Below are 18,218 nucleotides of genomic sequence, written 5' to 3' on the forward strand. Positions count from 1 at the left end.
TCTCGTCTGGCACCACAATCTTATTAAAATCACCAACAGCCAGCCATGGTCCATTATGGTCTGAATTAATAGAATGCAAATGATCCCAAAGCATACTTCTTTTTTTCGAATTGAGGACTCCCATACACTGCACTACAAAGCCAAACTAAGTTACCCACACTCACTTTTACTGTGATACATTGGTCAATTTGGTCTAAAACCACACAAGAAGCATTAGCAATAGAAGATAGAAATCAAATGCTACCCTATGTCCTACTGCTTTTTCAATACCAACACAATGAAAATCCAACTTATCCCAAAAATTCTTCAAATTATTAAACATAGTATGAGTCTCAAAGAGAAAGAAGAAAGATGGTTTATATATTCTCACCAAATTTTTACAATACACACACGCCATCTTGTTAGACGCACCCCTCACATTCCAGGCTATGATATTGAAACTATCCATAAAAAATAACAAAAAGAGAACTACAATAACAAACTCGAGACTCAACATGATGTCCCTATCTTCGACGATCCCGCTTTTAATGAACTCTCAAGTTGCAGCACAATTTTCTCCGTTGAAACTTGCACCACATTCGCCGTCGATGCTCCATCCTTATATGCTGGTGAATTCTGCAAAGAGTTTGGGCGATAACGCTTTCGCACAGTGCCATTGTCTCACCTTGCTGCTGATGATGATCCAACAATATTATCAATACGTAATAAATGACATAAATTTGATGGTTTATAAAATGAATATGTGAAATATTATATATTTTTTATTTAAGGTGCAAAAATAGTACGAAATAAAAATTTACTTGAAAAATATATTATTGCACATTTAAACAATTTTCAATATGTAAGTTTTTTTTGTTATTGTCAAAGAATTTATAATATTTTTTGGTAGTTAGTATTATTATTTTTGTTGTACATGATTAACATTAATATAATTAATTTTTATTGTTGCACTGTATTTAGTCGTATAGTTTAATTACTGGTTTTATTTGTTAATAATGCTTAACGAAGTGAGTTTTCAGTTTAAAAAATTAAATTTTATTAATTTTATTCATCACGCTACTAGTTAAAAAGTTTTTAAAAAAATAACTAATTACAGAACAAACAAACAAAAAAGAAAATAAAAAATAAGAAACTGCTTAAAAAGTAAGACAGTTTTACTAGATGCTACTCTCAAATTTTTTTTAAGACAACCGGGAGCTTTATCTGGTGAGTATGAGTCCTCGTTGCCGTCTTTGTCATGATGTCTGTCATAAAGATTAACTGGAGGTCAACACGTCATTTTTAAAACATGATGTCCTGATTTTTCAGCACCAAAAAATCAACAAAACCAGAGTTATTCTGGAAATTATTGACAACAGTAAAGGCATCCACACAATCTGTTTCACAAATAGCATTTCTTTGTCCAAAATCCCAAACTAAAAGATATTCTTTCCAAATAGCAAATAATTCTCCTTGCAGAATATTACGACTCTCAATTGTTCTCAAACAGTCTCGTTGCCAACCTCCATTCCAATTTCTGCTAAGTGCTAACACAGGCAAAACTAACACGATCACCAATACTAGGATAATTTGCATCACAATTAATCTTAAAAGTACCTACCGATGAGAAAATTCATGAGCCACTAATGGTAGAGGGAATAGAAATTCGTTGCAACTCAAAAATATTCTAAAGCTCCCTTTTCCAAGGACAAAGTCATATTAGTAATCTTATTCAGGGGCCAAAACTCGTGTGGATGAAATATCTCATGATTCCTAGAACGTCAAATCCGCTATAGACCAGAAAAGAATCTAAAATGACATTCTTTGCTATGAAGCAAAAACTGGTTCATCAAATCTAGAGGTTGATTAGAAATCTCCAAAGCCTACCAAACTAGCTGATCTTTCGAACAATTTCAAATACAATGAACAACCGGTTTCTTACCAGAAAACATCATCGACAGCTATTCGTCGGTGAGATACCCTCCTGAAACGAAAAGTAGTAATGGGCAGAGCCTCCCTAAGACAAAGCCAGATCAAGAATTTATGTTTTCCAAAACACGCTGACGCCAAAGCCAATTCCCCCGGTACTCCCAACCAAATTTCTTCTTACTGAGTCACAAGTAATCTATAAACCTTTGACGTCGCACCAGACCAAAATCACCCTACCACTGAACCCGCTTGCACATCTAGATTATAGAAAAGAATGTTGCTTTGCAAAAATTAGTTTAGCGGAGAATATATATTTTGAAGGTGCCACTGTCCAGATGACCAAAGATCCAAGATCCGAAAATCCGGATAAGAAATATGAACATAATTCATCTCATGACAAAGCTGCCTCTCTTTTCTCCAATTAGAATACCAGAAGTTCTGGTTTAGATCCCTAATGCACCAAACAAAGCCTTCAAAAGATCCCATGTTTTACATATACTCTTTCAGACATAAAAGTCTGTGTCTCGAAACTGACTGAAATAGTCTCCAAGAGAGGAACGATATTTTTTCCGCAACAATTGAACCCATAACTTATTTGGGTGATAAAAAAATTGCCACACTATATTTTCAAGAAGAGCATCATTAGCACAAAACAGATCTCGAATCCCCATACCACCAAACTTCTTAGGGGTCACCAACTAAACAGATTCATGCCTCTACCATCATCTTGACCTTTTCAAAGAAAGCTCTGCATCATAGATCCTATCTTATTGGATATCCCTTTAGGAAAGAAAGATACTTGCATGCGGTAAGAAAGAATCGCAGCCACTACTGAATTGATCAAACATAGTCTCCTGCCTTGTTAAGCAATTTCCCTTTTCAGCTGGTTAGCCTCCCTCGAATCTTGTCCAGAACATCATTGAACGTTGCTCACGTCACCTGAGAGTGACAAAGGGTAACCCCTAGATACTTGTCCAAGTTCTAGACAAATCTGATAGATGATACCCTAGTAAAAATCTCTTTCCTTGTTGTTGAGACATTCTTAGAACATAGCGCTTTAGATTTCTCCACATTAACCTTCATCCCAGATGCAGTTATTCAAAGGAACCATTACATTTTAAACTTGCCATTTTTCAGCTTTACAGAAAAGAAACAAATTATCGGCGAATATCAAATGAGAAATTCTTGGACCCCTTCTAAAAACAGCAACCGGCTTCCACAAGCCCCTATTAACTTGATGATTAATAAAGTAGAACAATCTTTCCATACACAGCACAAACAGATATGGCGATACTGGGTCTCCTTGTCTGAGTCCCCAGCTATGAGTGAAGCTATTTAATCTCTCCCCATTTCAATGGATAGACAACGACGAGGCAGTGACACAACGCATAATCAGATTGATTATAGGGGTAGGAAAGCAAAAACTTCCAAGGGTATGTTCAGAAATCTCTAATCAACTCTGTCATAGGCTTTATCCATATCAATCTTAAAGGCCAAAGTACCTTTCTTCGACTTTATTTTCTTCATGAAGTGAAAAACTTCTTGTGCAATAATAATGTTGTCAGGAGTTTCCCTTCCTGGAATAAAACCTCCTTGAAGGGCCCAATAATGTCTGTAAGATGAAGACGAAGTCTATTATCCAAGATCTTTGTTATAATTTTGTAAACCACATTATAGAGACTGATAGGTCTAAAATCTTTCATGAAAACCGGGGACTTCTACCTTCAAAATAAGAATCAGGAGAGTTTTCATTATTCTTAGATCAATATCCATACCAAAGAATGCTTGACTAATCATAGTCCAAACATCAAAACCAATAATCTCCCAATAATCCTTTAAGAAGAAAGGTCGTGACGCTTTAAAAGAATGCATACTAAAAATAGCCGACTTAACTTCCTCTAATGTAACTGGCGCTATAAGATTACAGCAAGCATCCTCATTTAGGGAAGGAACCGGCACTTCACCAAGACATTCCAAATCCACATTTTTCAATTGGCAGAATAAACTTTTAAAAAGGACTCAACTTCCCTATAAGGGACATCCAGATCCATTTCTCACATCCCATCCTAAAAAAGTAGACCATGAATTTTGTTATGTTTCCTCCACACCAGATTCTGAACATGAAATAAATTGATATTTTTATCTTTGAAATTTATCCACTGCTCTTTAAATTTCTGAATCTATAGAAATTTCTCTTGTATGAGAGTGTTATTGTAATTGTTAATCAATTGTCACTCTTTTTGCTACATAAGAGAATCTTTCATCACTTCCAGCCGCTTTTGTAAGAAATTAATTTAATGCTCTAATTCACTTTTCTTAATAAAAATATTGCTGAACACTTTAAAATTAAATTTTAGAGAATTTTTCTATACTTTCAAAAGTTTATCATATACCTACTTATAATCAGACCACCATAATTAGATTATGAGGAGTGTTAGGGGACAGCCAATTTTATATTTTGTAATAATTAATTGGTTATCAATGATATTTTTAATGGTGTAAAATTACATTTAATAATATGTGATCACTCATTTTTCTTTTAATGATTAAGTGTTGGCCAAATTTTAAAAAAAATGCTGGTCCTATAATTTTTCTTAGATTATAATATCTCTAACTCCCTATATGCGAGATATATAATTTTAAAATTAAAAAATAAAAATAAATAATTTCGCTATTAACGAAAACATTGGAAATATCACAACTAAATATATCATCCTCCAAAACCACCTCGGCGCGTAACTATAAAAAGCAATCTATATTAAAATTTTTCGGCCAATAAATGAAAGTAGGTAATATAAATGACAACCAACAACCTTTGTATACAAATCAATATGATAACACCATTTAGTACTAAATATCTAATACATGTTACAATTTTAACAAGGTATTTTTTTTTATTGTCAATGAGTAATAGCTCAAATGGCATAAATCTTCCCATATTCAATTAAGAGGTTACGGATTCGAATCTCCTATTTTTAGTAAAAAAAAAAGGTATTTTTTATTTAATGTATACATGCTTTATAAACTATTAATCGACAATGAAAAACATTTAATTTGTCTGATTGCTCATCACTTAGTCTCTTAACTGAAGTATTATGAATTCAAATTTCATCTTAAATATAAAAATAAATTTAAATGATTTAATAGTTAGTTCAATAGTTTATTTTTGGTGACAGTTCAATAGTTTATTTAAATAAGTGTTTGTGGTTCGAATTTTACTTTGTGTATGCAAAAATTTATTGACTAATGATAAATCTTTAAATGAAATTCAGTATCGTAACAGATTAATTCTTAACTTATCGAACTGAAAAATACCATAGAAAACAAAAAATAAAAACAAAAAAAAATTAAATTAGTCACTTATCATCTTGAAATTATTCGAAAAAAAAAGTATAATTTGATAATATAGAATTTACCAAATCAATCATCACTTACATAAACATTAATGAGTTAATTAAAGAAAAATATTTTATATATTTTCTTAATTAATATCTATAATTTCTATATATAAACTCTTTTATATTATTTGATAAAATGGATCTATCGTTTTAACTTCTCACTTGGTCATATTTCATTATTCAAAAAATTACCCAAAGGATGCCAACTAAGAAAATAGAGATACTTAAAAACAATCAAACAAAAATAATTTAACCTCTATGGATCCTATAGTTTTCATATTATTTTGATTGTAAATATAAAATGATAATTAAATATATTAATTGATTGACTCAATATAAGTAAGCATTAAAAATCAGTGTTTTTTCATCTAGTAATTATTTAAAAAATTTTAATTATAGATAATTAAACCTATTTACTATGTATCAATTTTACTTTTTAGTATAAAATAAAGTAAAATACATGTCAATTTTTTTTTGAAGAAATGAAAAAAGCAAATACAGTACTAGTTAGCAGTTACTATCACCCAATAAATCAGCCACAAGACCATAACATGCACCACACACACAGAGGCTTCTAATTCTAAATCTTCTTATTCTCATCAATTTCTCAGAAAACAACAACAATGTCTGAAACACCTTCTTCCACCATTGACCCTTATGAATTCCTCAAAATTGAGCTCAACCCCGATGGTGCTTCTCTTACTCGAAACTACCAAGTTCCCTCCGTTCCTCCCTGCCCCGTCGTAGAACCCCACGCGCCACCTGAAGAACAACAAGCCATCTCCAAAGACCTCCCACTCAACCCAGCCACAAACACCTCCCTCCGCCTCTACCTCCCCCACCCTCCTCCGCCGTCAAAGATCCCCCTCCTCATCTACATCCACGGCGGCGGCTTCATCCTCTACCACCCTTCCACCATCTTTTTCCACTACTCCTGCAACTCCCTCTCCGCCTCCCTCCCCGCCGTCGTTGCCTCCGTCGACTATCGCCTCGCGCCGGAGCACCGTCTCCCAGCTGCATACGATGACGCAATCGATGCCATTAAATGGGCCCAGGCCCAAGCACAAAACCCGGCCCAATCTGACCCATGGCTCCGCGACTACGTGGATTTTGATAAAACCTTCTTAATGGGAAGCAGCTCTGGGGGAAATATAGTGTACTTCGCAGGTCTACGTGCACTCGACCTTGATCTCTCGCCGTTGAACATTCGAGGGATATTAATGAACGCTCCTTATTTTAGTGGGACCCAGAGGTCAACCTCGGAGCTTCGCTGGGTCAACGATCGGATTCTTCCCCTGCCCGCAAATGACCTTATGTGGGCGTTGTCGCTGCCCGAGGGGGCTGACCGCGATCACGAGTATTGCAATCCGACGGCTGCGGATGCGGTTCACGGAGAAAAGATCGGACGGCTACCTCTGTGTTTTGTGAACGGGTACGGCGGGGATCCTTTGGTGGACAAGCAGAGGGAGTTAGTTGGGTTGTTGAAGGCACGTGGGGTGCACGTGGATGCTCATTTTGTGGACGATGGGTTCCATGCTGTGGAGTTATTTGATCCTGAGAAAGCAAAGGCTTTGCGTGAAAAGATCAAAGGTTTCATTCATGCAGCTACTTCTAAATCTACTTTGTGATTTGATTTGTTAACGTCATGTATGTGACACTCGCTATGAATAAAAAATGTATGGAATTCTAGTTAAATTACTAAAGTTTTCATGAGTTGTTGTTTAGCAAAAATGTAGTAACAAAAACTAAAAATAAAGATATATATGTGAATGGCAATATCAAGATTAAAGAGATAGATAATATTCTGTGTTATAAAATGGGCATAAGTATAATTATTATTATTATTATTATCAGCCAGCTGGTTGGTCGTCATATATATGGTAATGTACCTATATATGGAACTTTATATATTAAGAGATAGAAAAAGTATGAGGAGCCAATGAGATATTTATACAATGTGTACAATGGAGGTTTATAGAGTATTAGAGATATAATTATTAGTGTTACATTTTCCTATCAGCTGAAGTTTTTGGGATGAGTGGTATCATGACATGGTATTAAAGCGCTAGATCCGAAAGGTCAAGAGTTCAATCCTTGGTGAATCCAAAAATTAAACTAATTTTTTGAGAAGATGTTTATTATCCTTTGTACTCGGATGGTTATTCTAAATAGTATAGGGGATGTTCATTCCATAACTCAATAGCCATTGTACAAATAGTCCATTGTCTCCCTAGCGGGATCCTAAGAGATATTGATGAAGGACTTGAATATTAACTTTGGCCGCATAAGGTTAAAGGTGAATGCTGTCTTGGATGGATCATCGATATGCTTTTATAGCTGGTGCTTAATTATATTAGTACTCATAACTCACAAGACTATATATTATTACATTTGTACATCGTAACGAAGACGTTACGTAAAATGTACAATGTTCAGAGTAAAGTACGAAGATTTGATTAGATTTGCATGTGACAATATTATTATTTGATCGTTTCATATACTTTAACTTTAGTTCTTTAATTTTTTACTGTGTAGTTGAGAATTTTTCTCTTTTTTGGTTCCTAAAAAGTAGTACATGATATATTTCATTGAGAGACGTAATTTAATTTAGTTGTACGTTGCTTGAATGATATGCAAGTTGAGCCATTCAGAACGTTACTGCTTATTGCTACACAGAAACGCATATTTGTGGACAATAACGACAAAGGTAGAACATAGTAGTTCAAAGGAATTGAATATTATCTTCATGTGATTCGTTTGATAGTCGAAAATTATTAAATAATTTGATAAATTTAATTAAATATCATATGATAATTATTAATTATTAATTTTATGTGAAAAAAAAAATAATGCAGTTGAATTTTCACTTTATTTTGTTTCCTTACCTTAAAGGGTTAGGCGAAAATCCAAATGATTATTTTACACATTAGCTGTTGGGCGTTAATGACAAGAACATTGGGCACAAAGACATATATAGCACATTGTCATACACTCACATGACCCCAATCTAGCAAATTACAGGTTAGAAATAAATTATTCAAATCTCCTCCAGTTAATTTACATTTTTAGAAAAGTAATAATTTTATAATATAGTATAAAATCTTTTATAATTATTTTTTTGCCTTTTTTATTCTATCAATTTAGATTTTTAAAATAAGTAATTTTATAATATTATTCACACAAGCATATGGTTATAAATTTTCAAATTTATTTTTAACCTTAACTTAATATATAAAAGTAGTGAATATTCTCCTAGTTATATTTACTCGAGAATACATTTAGTAGTGTATATATGATTACATAGTGACTTATACATAAAGCTTCACAAGAAGTTAAAAAATATCATCAGAAATTCCAACAACATATAAATGGTTGTCAAAATAAAATAATAAGTAGATATACAATATACTAATAAATTAATTATAATATTCGAACTTTATTTGTAATTTGCATAATGTTTTCACGTTACTAAAAATTTTAGTTTTAGAGTAAGATATTCTGTTGGAAATATCATTTATAAAGTAAGATTCTAAGAAATTACATTATTTTGTGAAAAGTATATACGTTTTTTAAGAATTTGTTTCCTCTAATACAACTAATCCATTCTAACTTTACATGTAATAATAATAATCAAAATCAAGAACCATATATGATGAATAATAATTAACTCCACTAATTAATAAAAAAGCATTAGTTAAAACTCATCAAATTAAAGGATAAACTCCTTGACAATATTCATAACCGCACTAAACCTCACAGGGTCTACCATATCAATACTATGGAACCCTAATTGATCAAACCTTGCTTCCACTTGAACCCCACATTTAACCAACATGGTCACAAACTCTTGTTGCTTGTCAACCATAATGTCACCACCAAACCCAATAACAAGACACCTACCCAACTTCTTAACATTTTCAAAGTGTGGCCCTTTTATCATAGGGTTACAATATCTATGGTCACGGTTAGTTTCTTTGGGCAGAGTAAGTTCCCAACACAAATCCAACACTGGCAATGGTAACAATTGATCTGTTGCAAACTTAAGCTCCGAGGCTGTCCTTTTTACCCCACCGAACATTGGTTGATTCATGATGATGCCACCAATTCTTAGAGGATCCAAATTCTGTTTTGAATTTCATATTGAAGAAAAGCAAATTAAATCTTGATAATTAGGAAAATCTTTAGTCAAGATCCAATATTATAGTATAAATACAAGAAATTTGTTAAGAATTTAATGCGAAACAAAAATATTTTTATGTATACTAAATATCAGATATTAAATTAGATATTATATATTTAACTGGATATTACAATGAAGATTTTATAATTATTTTTTTTTTGTAAATATATTTTTTATTATTAAATAATGAATTATAGAATTTGATTTGATATATTATAAAGTGTTATCTTTATTTAAAATATGCTTAAATAAAAAAAATCATACTTTTAATACAAGTATTTTTATAAAAAAGTATTTTTAACATTTTTGTTTGAGTAATTCTCATATATTTATGTATATTTATATATGAGTAATACTATCGAACTAGTATATTTTATTATTTTTGGCTGACAGTTAGTCAGTAATATTTAAAAATATTGGCTAAAAATATAGTATAAATTAAAATCGTTGATCTTTATATATATATATATATATATATATATATATATATATATATATATATATAAATAATCAACTATTAGAATAATTAACCCTATCATAGTAATATAATTAAACATACAATAAATGAATAATCAAATTTGTTTGCCATAGTTAAAAAAAAAAAGTAAATTTTTAAAACTTTTAAATTTTAAATTTGAAAAATAAAACTCATGTATGTTACTAATGTGTCACAACATAAATATAGAATACTGCAAAAATTCACATTCGTTCATGGATAACCTAAGAAATTCACATTCCTCTTTCATCCTATTGATTCATAATAAAGATATGAAATGATATATAGGATTAATACCTCTTCTAGTAGAAGAATTGCGGTGTTGAAAACAATGTTACCACCACATCCAACCCCATAGAGGTAACATCTTGAAGGATCACCATAATCCCTTAGCCATTGTTCCCCATCAGGGTCAGCCACTTGTTTCTTCACCCACAAAACGGCGTCGCAGCCATCATAATACGCCGCCGGGAGCCGGTTCTCCGGCGAGAGACGAAATCCAACCGAGACAACAATGGCCGGGATTTCGCTCGCAATTTGCGAGCAGTTTCCGTGGATATTGTTGCTCGCCGGTGTAAAGTGGATGAATCCACCGTTGTGGAAGAAGAGAAAGATTGGTAACCTTGCAACGGTGTTGTCATTGGAAGGAAGTTTGGTTGGTCGGAAGATTCTAACCCATGTTTTGTTTTCATGGTTAATGGTTATGTCTTTTGAGACGGTAGAACTTCCCGGAGAAGGTTCTGGATTCGCCTCAACCGTTGGATAGTTTAAGTTCCGGGTGAGGGTACCGTCTGGATTTAGAGCAACTCCAATATGGCTGTATGGATCAAATTTGGACATTTTAAGAAACACTTATTTTGGTCGGGAAAAAATGGAAGATAATAACGAGGCAATGGAATTGTTATGGTTTTGATTTTGGTGTTGGTTTTGGTGGCATATTTCTGCATGCGGCATGCATGATGATATTATTACCTACGTTTGGGTTGTTATTGGTTGAGTTTCTAAAATTCATTAGGGTTAATTGTTGTTTTGATAGTTGAGGAATAATTGATTGTTCTTGTTGGTTGATGAGTAAGTGGAGATTGGTTGTTGTATTTTTTTCTAAATTGAGAGTTGATTTGATGCATTTTTCTAGCTTGATGAGAACTTACTAGGTGGATTAGTAGCTCATTAGCCTAACACGTGTAACTATTTGCACCAATAAAATTAATTTGTTATTGTCCTAATTTTGGTTTAATTAATTAATGAAAAAGTATAGGTAATCAACAATATTTTCAAACAATGTGTGAATAATGTGAATTAATAGGATTAAAAAAATAAATTTAAATTAGTAGCATTAAATTAGAGTGTAATGTATTTTATTTGATTGGTAGTTGTTCATATTATTCAAGATAGTCATTGTTTACCTAGCACTCTCCTTAATTAATACGGAAAAGCTCTGCATACAAGTCAGTAGGGCTTGTATGCTTTACAAGTTCATTAAAGAATAAAATCAAAATACGCGCTGCTTCACGTTCGTTGATTACACGCGCTATATAACATCCTGCGTATATCTAACTACCAAATTTAAAATATTTGTTTCCTTCTTCGTTTTCATTATTTTGAGATTTGGTTGTTCTTCTTCTCGCGCGTCTTCCCTCCTTCTTCTCCATCGTTCTTTTCCTTTCCTTTTCACACTGGTATGTTCTTCGTTTACGTTACCTTTTTCTCTCTCTGCAACTCGAGCTTCGTTTTCTATTTTGATTTGTTATTTTCTGAAATCAAAGTTTGAACTCGTTTTGAAGATAATGGATCATTCAACCTCAGATTGTCAGCTGAATCCAGGCGAAGTGGATTATGAATTTGAATCTAACGAAGTTCCTGAGGTTTGATTTACATAGGATTAGTATGAATTTTCTTTCAGTAATTTGTATAGCATTGTGTAGTTGAAAAATTGCTGAACATTGACTGTGAAAGTAACACGTTAATTACCTGAAATTTATAGCAGACGTTCGGGTGTAGATCAATTCTTCTTTGGGTGTATTTTAGCTAGAAGTGTGGGTGTATTTACACTTTACTGGTTTTTTGTTATTTTAATTGAGTTGTTGTTGTTATATCAGACATGATTAGGTGTGTTTTTAGTTTTTGACATGGTGTATTCTGCAGCCTGTGTATTTACAGTTTATGGCTTTAAAGGTCATTATGTAGTTGAGTTGTTGCGGTTTGGGTGTATCATATTAGACATTATTGGGTGTATTTGAATCATATCTATGGGTGTATTCACAGTTCTGACACGGTGTATTGTGCAGCCTCTCTCGGTTGTTGATGACGAGCTTGTTCCGAAGGTCGGAATGACATTTACCACCCTTGAAGATGCTGGAAAATTTTATAGGAACTACGCCAAGGCTGCAAGTTTCTCTACAAGAGTTCGGTGCACAAATAGGAAGGGAAACGAGATTAAGAATCAACTGATTACATGTAGCAGAGAGGGAAAATGGAAATCTAAAATATCTCCGGCCGAGAAGACCAATCCGACAGCCGGTTTAAACTGTCCTGCAAGAATTTATATACACACATTGAAGGATGTCGGTGCTTGGATCATTTCAAAGGTTGTGCTGGATCATTCACACCCCTGCTGTCCAAGCAAAGCAGAGATGCTCAAACAGCACAGAGAACTAAGCATGTCCATTCGTCGTAGGATAGAGAATAATGAGGAGGCCGGTATCAGACCAAGCAAAACCTACCAATCATTTGTTGCGGCTACCGGCGGTCACCGCGAGTTAAATTTTATCGAAAAGGACGTGAGGAATTACATTACCAGGGAAGTGCGGAATATTTCCGAACAAGAAGATGCAAAGGAATTCGGGAAATATTTCTTAAGAATGAAAGAGAAGAATCCGAATTTCTTTTTTGAGCTCGAACTCGAGGATGATCAATCGATTAAGCTGGCTTTTTGGGCCGATGCAAGAAGCAGAGCCGCCTTTGAGTATTTCGGAGACGTCATTTCGTTCGACACCACCTACAATACAAACAGGTAACAAACTGTCCCTGTTTATGATGCTAAATTAATTTATTTTTTTGAATCCGCAGCAGAGGTGTATATTGGCTGTTTCATTGGGTGTATTCGAAGCATTTGTTGGGGTGTACCTAATGATTTTGCATTCTGGACCATGGTAATTTGTTTCAGGTATAATTTGGTCTGTGGTTCATTTGTCGGGGTGAATCACCACGGTCAGTCAACACTTCTCGGATGCTCTTTGATGAAGAACGAAGAAATTGAATCATTCAAATAGTTATTTCAATGCTGGCTTCGTTGCATGGGAGGAAACGCTCCGAAAGGGTTTCTCACCGATCAGTGCGCATCAATGAAAAGGATTTTAGAGGCCTATATGCCAACAACAGTTCACCGCTGGTGTATTTGGCACATCATGAAGAAGATTCCAAGCAAATTAAATGGGTACAAGGGACATGCCGATATCGAACAAGAAATGAGCCATGTTATTTGGAACTCTCATAGCAAAGACTCATTCGATAGGAATTGGAACGATTTTCTGCTGAATTTTGGTCTTGCGGACAACAAGTGGCTTTCAGGTAATGTGTTTTTAAAATCTGCATCAGAGGTGTAAATTGTATGTTCTGTCGGGTGTATTTTATAGTCTGTGTTTGGGTGTATTATGCAGATCTGTACGAAGACTGTCACATATGGGTTCCTATCTATTTGGATCACCACTTCTGGGCAGGGATGAGAAGCACACAAAGGAGCGAGAGCATGCATTCATTTTTTAACAAGTACATCACCCGGAACAGCTCGCTTATTCAGTTCGTCAAACAATACGATAATTGCCTCGAAAGCAGGGAGCAAGCAGAGAGAGAATCAGATGCTACAGATTTTCATACGGTCATACCGTGTGCAACCAAATCCTCCATTGAAGCTCAGTTTCAAGATGCGTACACTCAAGCAAAATTTAGGGAAGTCCAAGCGCAATTCAGAGGAAAGGCGAATTGCATCACCAGATTAAAGAATTCCGCTCTAGGCTATTCAATATACGAAGTCGGAGAACAAGTTTCCAGCTCAATATTCAACAAGTTCACAGTTACCTACGACTCAATTGCAGCCGAGGTAAAATGCCAATGCTTATTATTCGAGTCGAGAGGGATACTGTGCCATCACGCACTAAGCGTGTTAAGCTTCGAACAAGTAAGCCAAGTGTCCCCTAGATATATATTGGAACGATGGAGCAAGAAGGTAAAGAGGCAACACACACACATCAAGAGCAGCCACGACGAGCCACTAATGGAGCCAAGAAGCAAGAGGTTCGACCAATTGGTTTTTCGTTCGCAAAATATTTGCGAATTTGCCTCTGAATCGGAGGAGCTGACTGCAATTCTACACCGTGTGTACGATAACGTCATGGCCGAGATGGAAGCATTAAAAGCCAAAAGGAAGGGGAGATCTTCTTTATCCCACGAAGACGCCAACTTGGAATCCGTTAACGAGCTTCAAAGCCCGCCAAGGATTCGAACAAGAGGACGTCCAAAAAACAGGCTAGGTTCAAAGCTGGAGAAACAGATTGCAAATGCCACAAAGAAGAAGAAGACGAAAGTTTTAAGCGAGGTACAAGGAAATGTTCTTTAAATTTGTGGCGATTGAGTTTATTTTTCTCGTTAATAGTTTAGCTAATGTGTGAGTGTTATATTCAGATAAACGTGTTTGATGCTGCATCAGCGGCGCATTCAAATTCCAACCAATATCAAGGACACGTTATGAATTATCAGCTCAGGGTACCAGCAGCAGGGGATAACTCTTTGGGTGTATAGTTTTATATAATATGGGTATAAAAGCACTGTTTATTTTGGGTGTATTTTTGTTAATTCACAATTTACATATAGACACATATATAGATACATATAGAACAAAAGCTGTAAAAATTCGCAGGTTGGGTGTATATTTCATATTTTAGTACATGTAATTCATACATTTTGAATACAGCACAGACAGTTGGGTGTATATTTTATGCAATCTTGGGTGTATTATTAGACTTGCATTGGGTGTAACATTTTATAATTTGCGTTTATATATGCCTTGATTTTTTGCTTCATATTTACCACTTGTAATACAGTTTTTGAATACATCACAGACAGTTTACCAGCACAGATAGTTTAACTATGGGTAAAAATATACATGGAATAGAAGTTGTTGATAAATGGCAAATATTTACATCATTTGTTCAATTTACATACTAACCAGCAGTTTCTATATCAGCAGAATTAATCTGACAAAACGGACTCAATAATATAGAGGATGGCTTCGACAGCCTTATAGCACTACTCTCTCTAATTGCCCGATCTCTCTGTTTATTCATCTCACTGAATAGTATCCGGGAAGCATACTCCACTCTATAGTGGTCCACCTCCTCCTACAATTAAAAAGTATATTCTGTTTAAACAGCAATATTAATTCAGTAAAGTATTACAGAGTTATATAGTTCTAAAGACAGTTACCTGTGGCCAATTATTCCATTCATACTTCCCATTTTTGATGTTTTCCGACTCAATTAACTCAAGCCACTTCATAACGTAGATAGCGCAGTCATAGCTGAAAACGAAGAAAATAAATTACAAATCTCATTTAGGAAAGTTTAAAGTTCAGAGTCACAAATTTATACCTTGTTTTTTGGCCTGATATTTTAACATATGATGCTTTAATTTTCTTCTCGTTCTCCCCTTTCTGCAGAGGTTCTCCGCCGGCATATGTTATCAATCTTGAAAATACATATCCCTTAAATACCAAAACAAATCAGAAAATAAACCCGAATGAATGGACAAGATACACCCAACTGAATGGACAATATACACCCAACACAACTAACGAAATAAACCTATCTATTAAAGTAAAGAAGACAGAGGCAACTTACAGTGAATTTATTAATGTCCTTTCTCTCATCGCTTGGAGCTTTTTTGTGTAGCGGGTCAAGTATTTAACATTTCTGCTTTGTTGTATTTATCAGCCATAACCACCAATGTCCCGAGTGGCAAACAGGAGCAAAAATCTGAAGGATTGCCACATTTTAACAGTGTGTTATTTTATTTGGCATATAAGTAAATAAGCGTACTAACAAATTTAGCAAACGAAAACTTACATATGGATGTGAAGTTAATTTTTTTTCTATCTATGAAGGGAATGAAACTCGGGTAGGCTTCCACCCTGAGTTCTTTTTTCGTTTTCGGTGATATGAATTCCCCCTTGGGTGATCCGAAAGTGTCATGCTCTGCAAGAATTGCGAAACAAGAAATGAAATACTGAAAATACACAACTTACACCCAATCGAACCTAAAAAATACACCCAAATCAATGCAGAAAATACACCCAAAGTTTGTAGAAGTAACACTTACCACAATATCGGGGGGGGAGACAGTATATTTGTTTCTGAAACCTCTTTTCATTTTTCTGGTTTAGGATGAGGCAGATGGCAGATACAATCTAGAAATATATGCCGAAATCAATTTTACATTAATAAACATTGCAGTTGACTTTGGTGTAAAAACATTAATATTAGTCTAATATTACCTGAGATTCTATATCACTTTTTGCCTGGAGGGATGCAAGGTGCATTCTGATCAAAATGTATTCTCCTTGGCCAATCAGAGTGCACATCTCCTCATACTCGTTAGTATTGCCATCTGCGTCTTCCTTCAGTCTCGTCCCCCAGATGTAGCACTTTTGTTTCATATAATCTGGAATTTGATTTATTCCCCCAGGAGTTTCAAACTTTGCAGAACTTTCTCCCCCAGTCTCCCTCTGAATTTGTGGACTTTCGTTTTTTCCCTTCGCCGCATTGCTTGCTAATTTTTGGACCAAATTGTCTAATTGTTCTAGAATACTTGCAGTTTCTAGAGATTTTTCCCTTTCTGTCTCCTGCGTTGACGCCCCCTCCTGGCTTGAATCAGTCAATCCAAGGCTGAATGATGGCATCCCTGAATCTGTTTTAGGAACATAGGTTGCTGTCCGTGCCATCATCAACAGGGCAGCAACGTCTTCTGCGACTGGATGACTGCGTCATGATGTATAAGAATAAGAGTAAGAATAATAATATACAGATGATAAGCAAAGATTGATTTTAGTCTGATGAACTTACATTTTAGTTGGAGCTGGGGGAAGCGTGGGTGTGGTTTTTTGAAGTTGTTTGGGGGATTCAGGAGTGCTGCACAGTTACACAAAATTAATCATGACGTAAAAAAAATTGATCAGGAACAATATACACCCAAACTGTTAGCAAATATACACCCAAACCCTAAACAAATATACACCCAATACTATTTCTTACGTTTCTCTAGTCCCTTCAATCCGTAGCATAGGGGTTGGTTCGAAATCTGTGTCAGTGGTTGTTTGGGATGCCGGCACAAAAACTTGGATCGGGACTCTAAACAAGAAGAAAAATGAAAGGTTAACAACGTATTTGAAAATAATAAGGTTATAAGGTTGAAATATTCTTGGGAAAACTCACATTGCAAGCGCTTCGGACGGTGTTTGTTCCCTCACAACCATCATATTCGAATCAGTCGGACTCAACCTAAAATACACCCAAAGAAGGTCAAAAAATACACCCGAACAATTCAAAAAGAAGCCAGGCTTTGTTTTTTGAGAACTTACATACTTGCAGTTTTTGCTTTTTTTTGCTGCCTTTTTTTTCTTGAATAAAATAATAAAGGGCTTTTTTTTCTTAAAAAATATATACAGAATTAGAAGTAGAAGGTATTAGAAGAACAAAAGTAATGGTTATTTGAAAGAGAAATTACATGCTCTGTGACGGCTGGTTTACACTACTCTGTTCTGTGCGTCCTTGAGAGGAAGGATCATCACTTCCCAAGTTCACAGCCGGTAGTCTAAACAGATTTCATGTTATTCAGACAAAATAAGATACAGGTTTAAAATACACCCAAATTTATGCACAAGATACAACTAACCGAATGGACAATATACACCCAACAAAACAAACGAAATATCCCAACTTAGTAAACAACATACACCCAACTTGATCCACAAAATACACGCAAATTGTTTCACAAAATACATCCAAATCATGATATCAAGATTTTATTAAATAATAAAGCTTCTTACGTTTCAGAGGACACATAGCGACCTTCTGTCGATCGCAGGTCAGCTTGGTTCTCCCTACGAAACAAGATACAATTATTAGCAAACAAAAGACACCAAAATCTCAAATACACAGCCCAGCAAGACATACCCCTCTGCAGC

At 34.7% G+C, this 18,218-nt stretch overlaps 2 protein-coding genes across 2 annotated transcripts; one reads left to right on the forward strand and one right to left on the reverse strand.

Moving 5' to 3' along the window:
• Positions 1-5,881: 5,881 nt before the first annotated feature.
• LOC130962017 (probable carboxylesterase 8) lies at positions 5,882-7,093 on the forward strand. The gene has a single exon (XM_057888100.1). It carries the CDS (start codon positions 5,930-5,932, stop codon positions 6,932-6,934), a length of 1,005 nt encoding a protein of 334 aa, XP_057744083.1. The 5' UTR covers positions 5,882-5,929; the 3' UTR covers positions 6,935-7,093.
• Positions 7,094-9,015: 1,922 nt separating this feature from the next.
• Positions 9,016-10,822, reverse strand: LOC130961001 (probable carboxylesterase 9). The gene is made up of 2 exons (XM_057886595.1): positions 10,280-10,822; positions 9,016-9,429 (listed from the first exon to the last, which is right to left on the reverse strand). The coding sequence occupies exons 1-2, from the start codon at positions 10,820-10,822 to the stop codon at positions 9,016-9,018; spliced, it is 957 nt and encodes a 318-aa protein (XP_057742578.1).
• Between the last annotated feature and the right edge of the window lie 7,396 nt (positions 10,823-18,218).

The sequence above is a fragment of the Arachis stenosperma genome, chromosome 2, assembly GCF_014773155.1.
Source record: "Arachis stenosperma cultivar V10309 chromosome 2, arast.V10309.gnm1.PFL2, whole genome shotgun sequence".
NCBI lineage: Eukaryota > Viridiplantae > Streptophyta > Magnoliopsida > Fabales > Fabaceae > Arachis > Arachis stenosperma.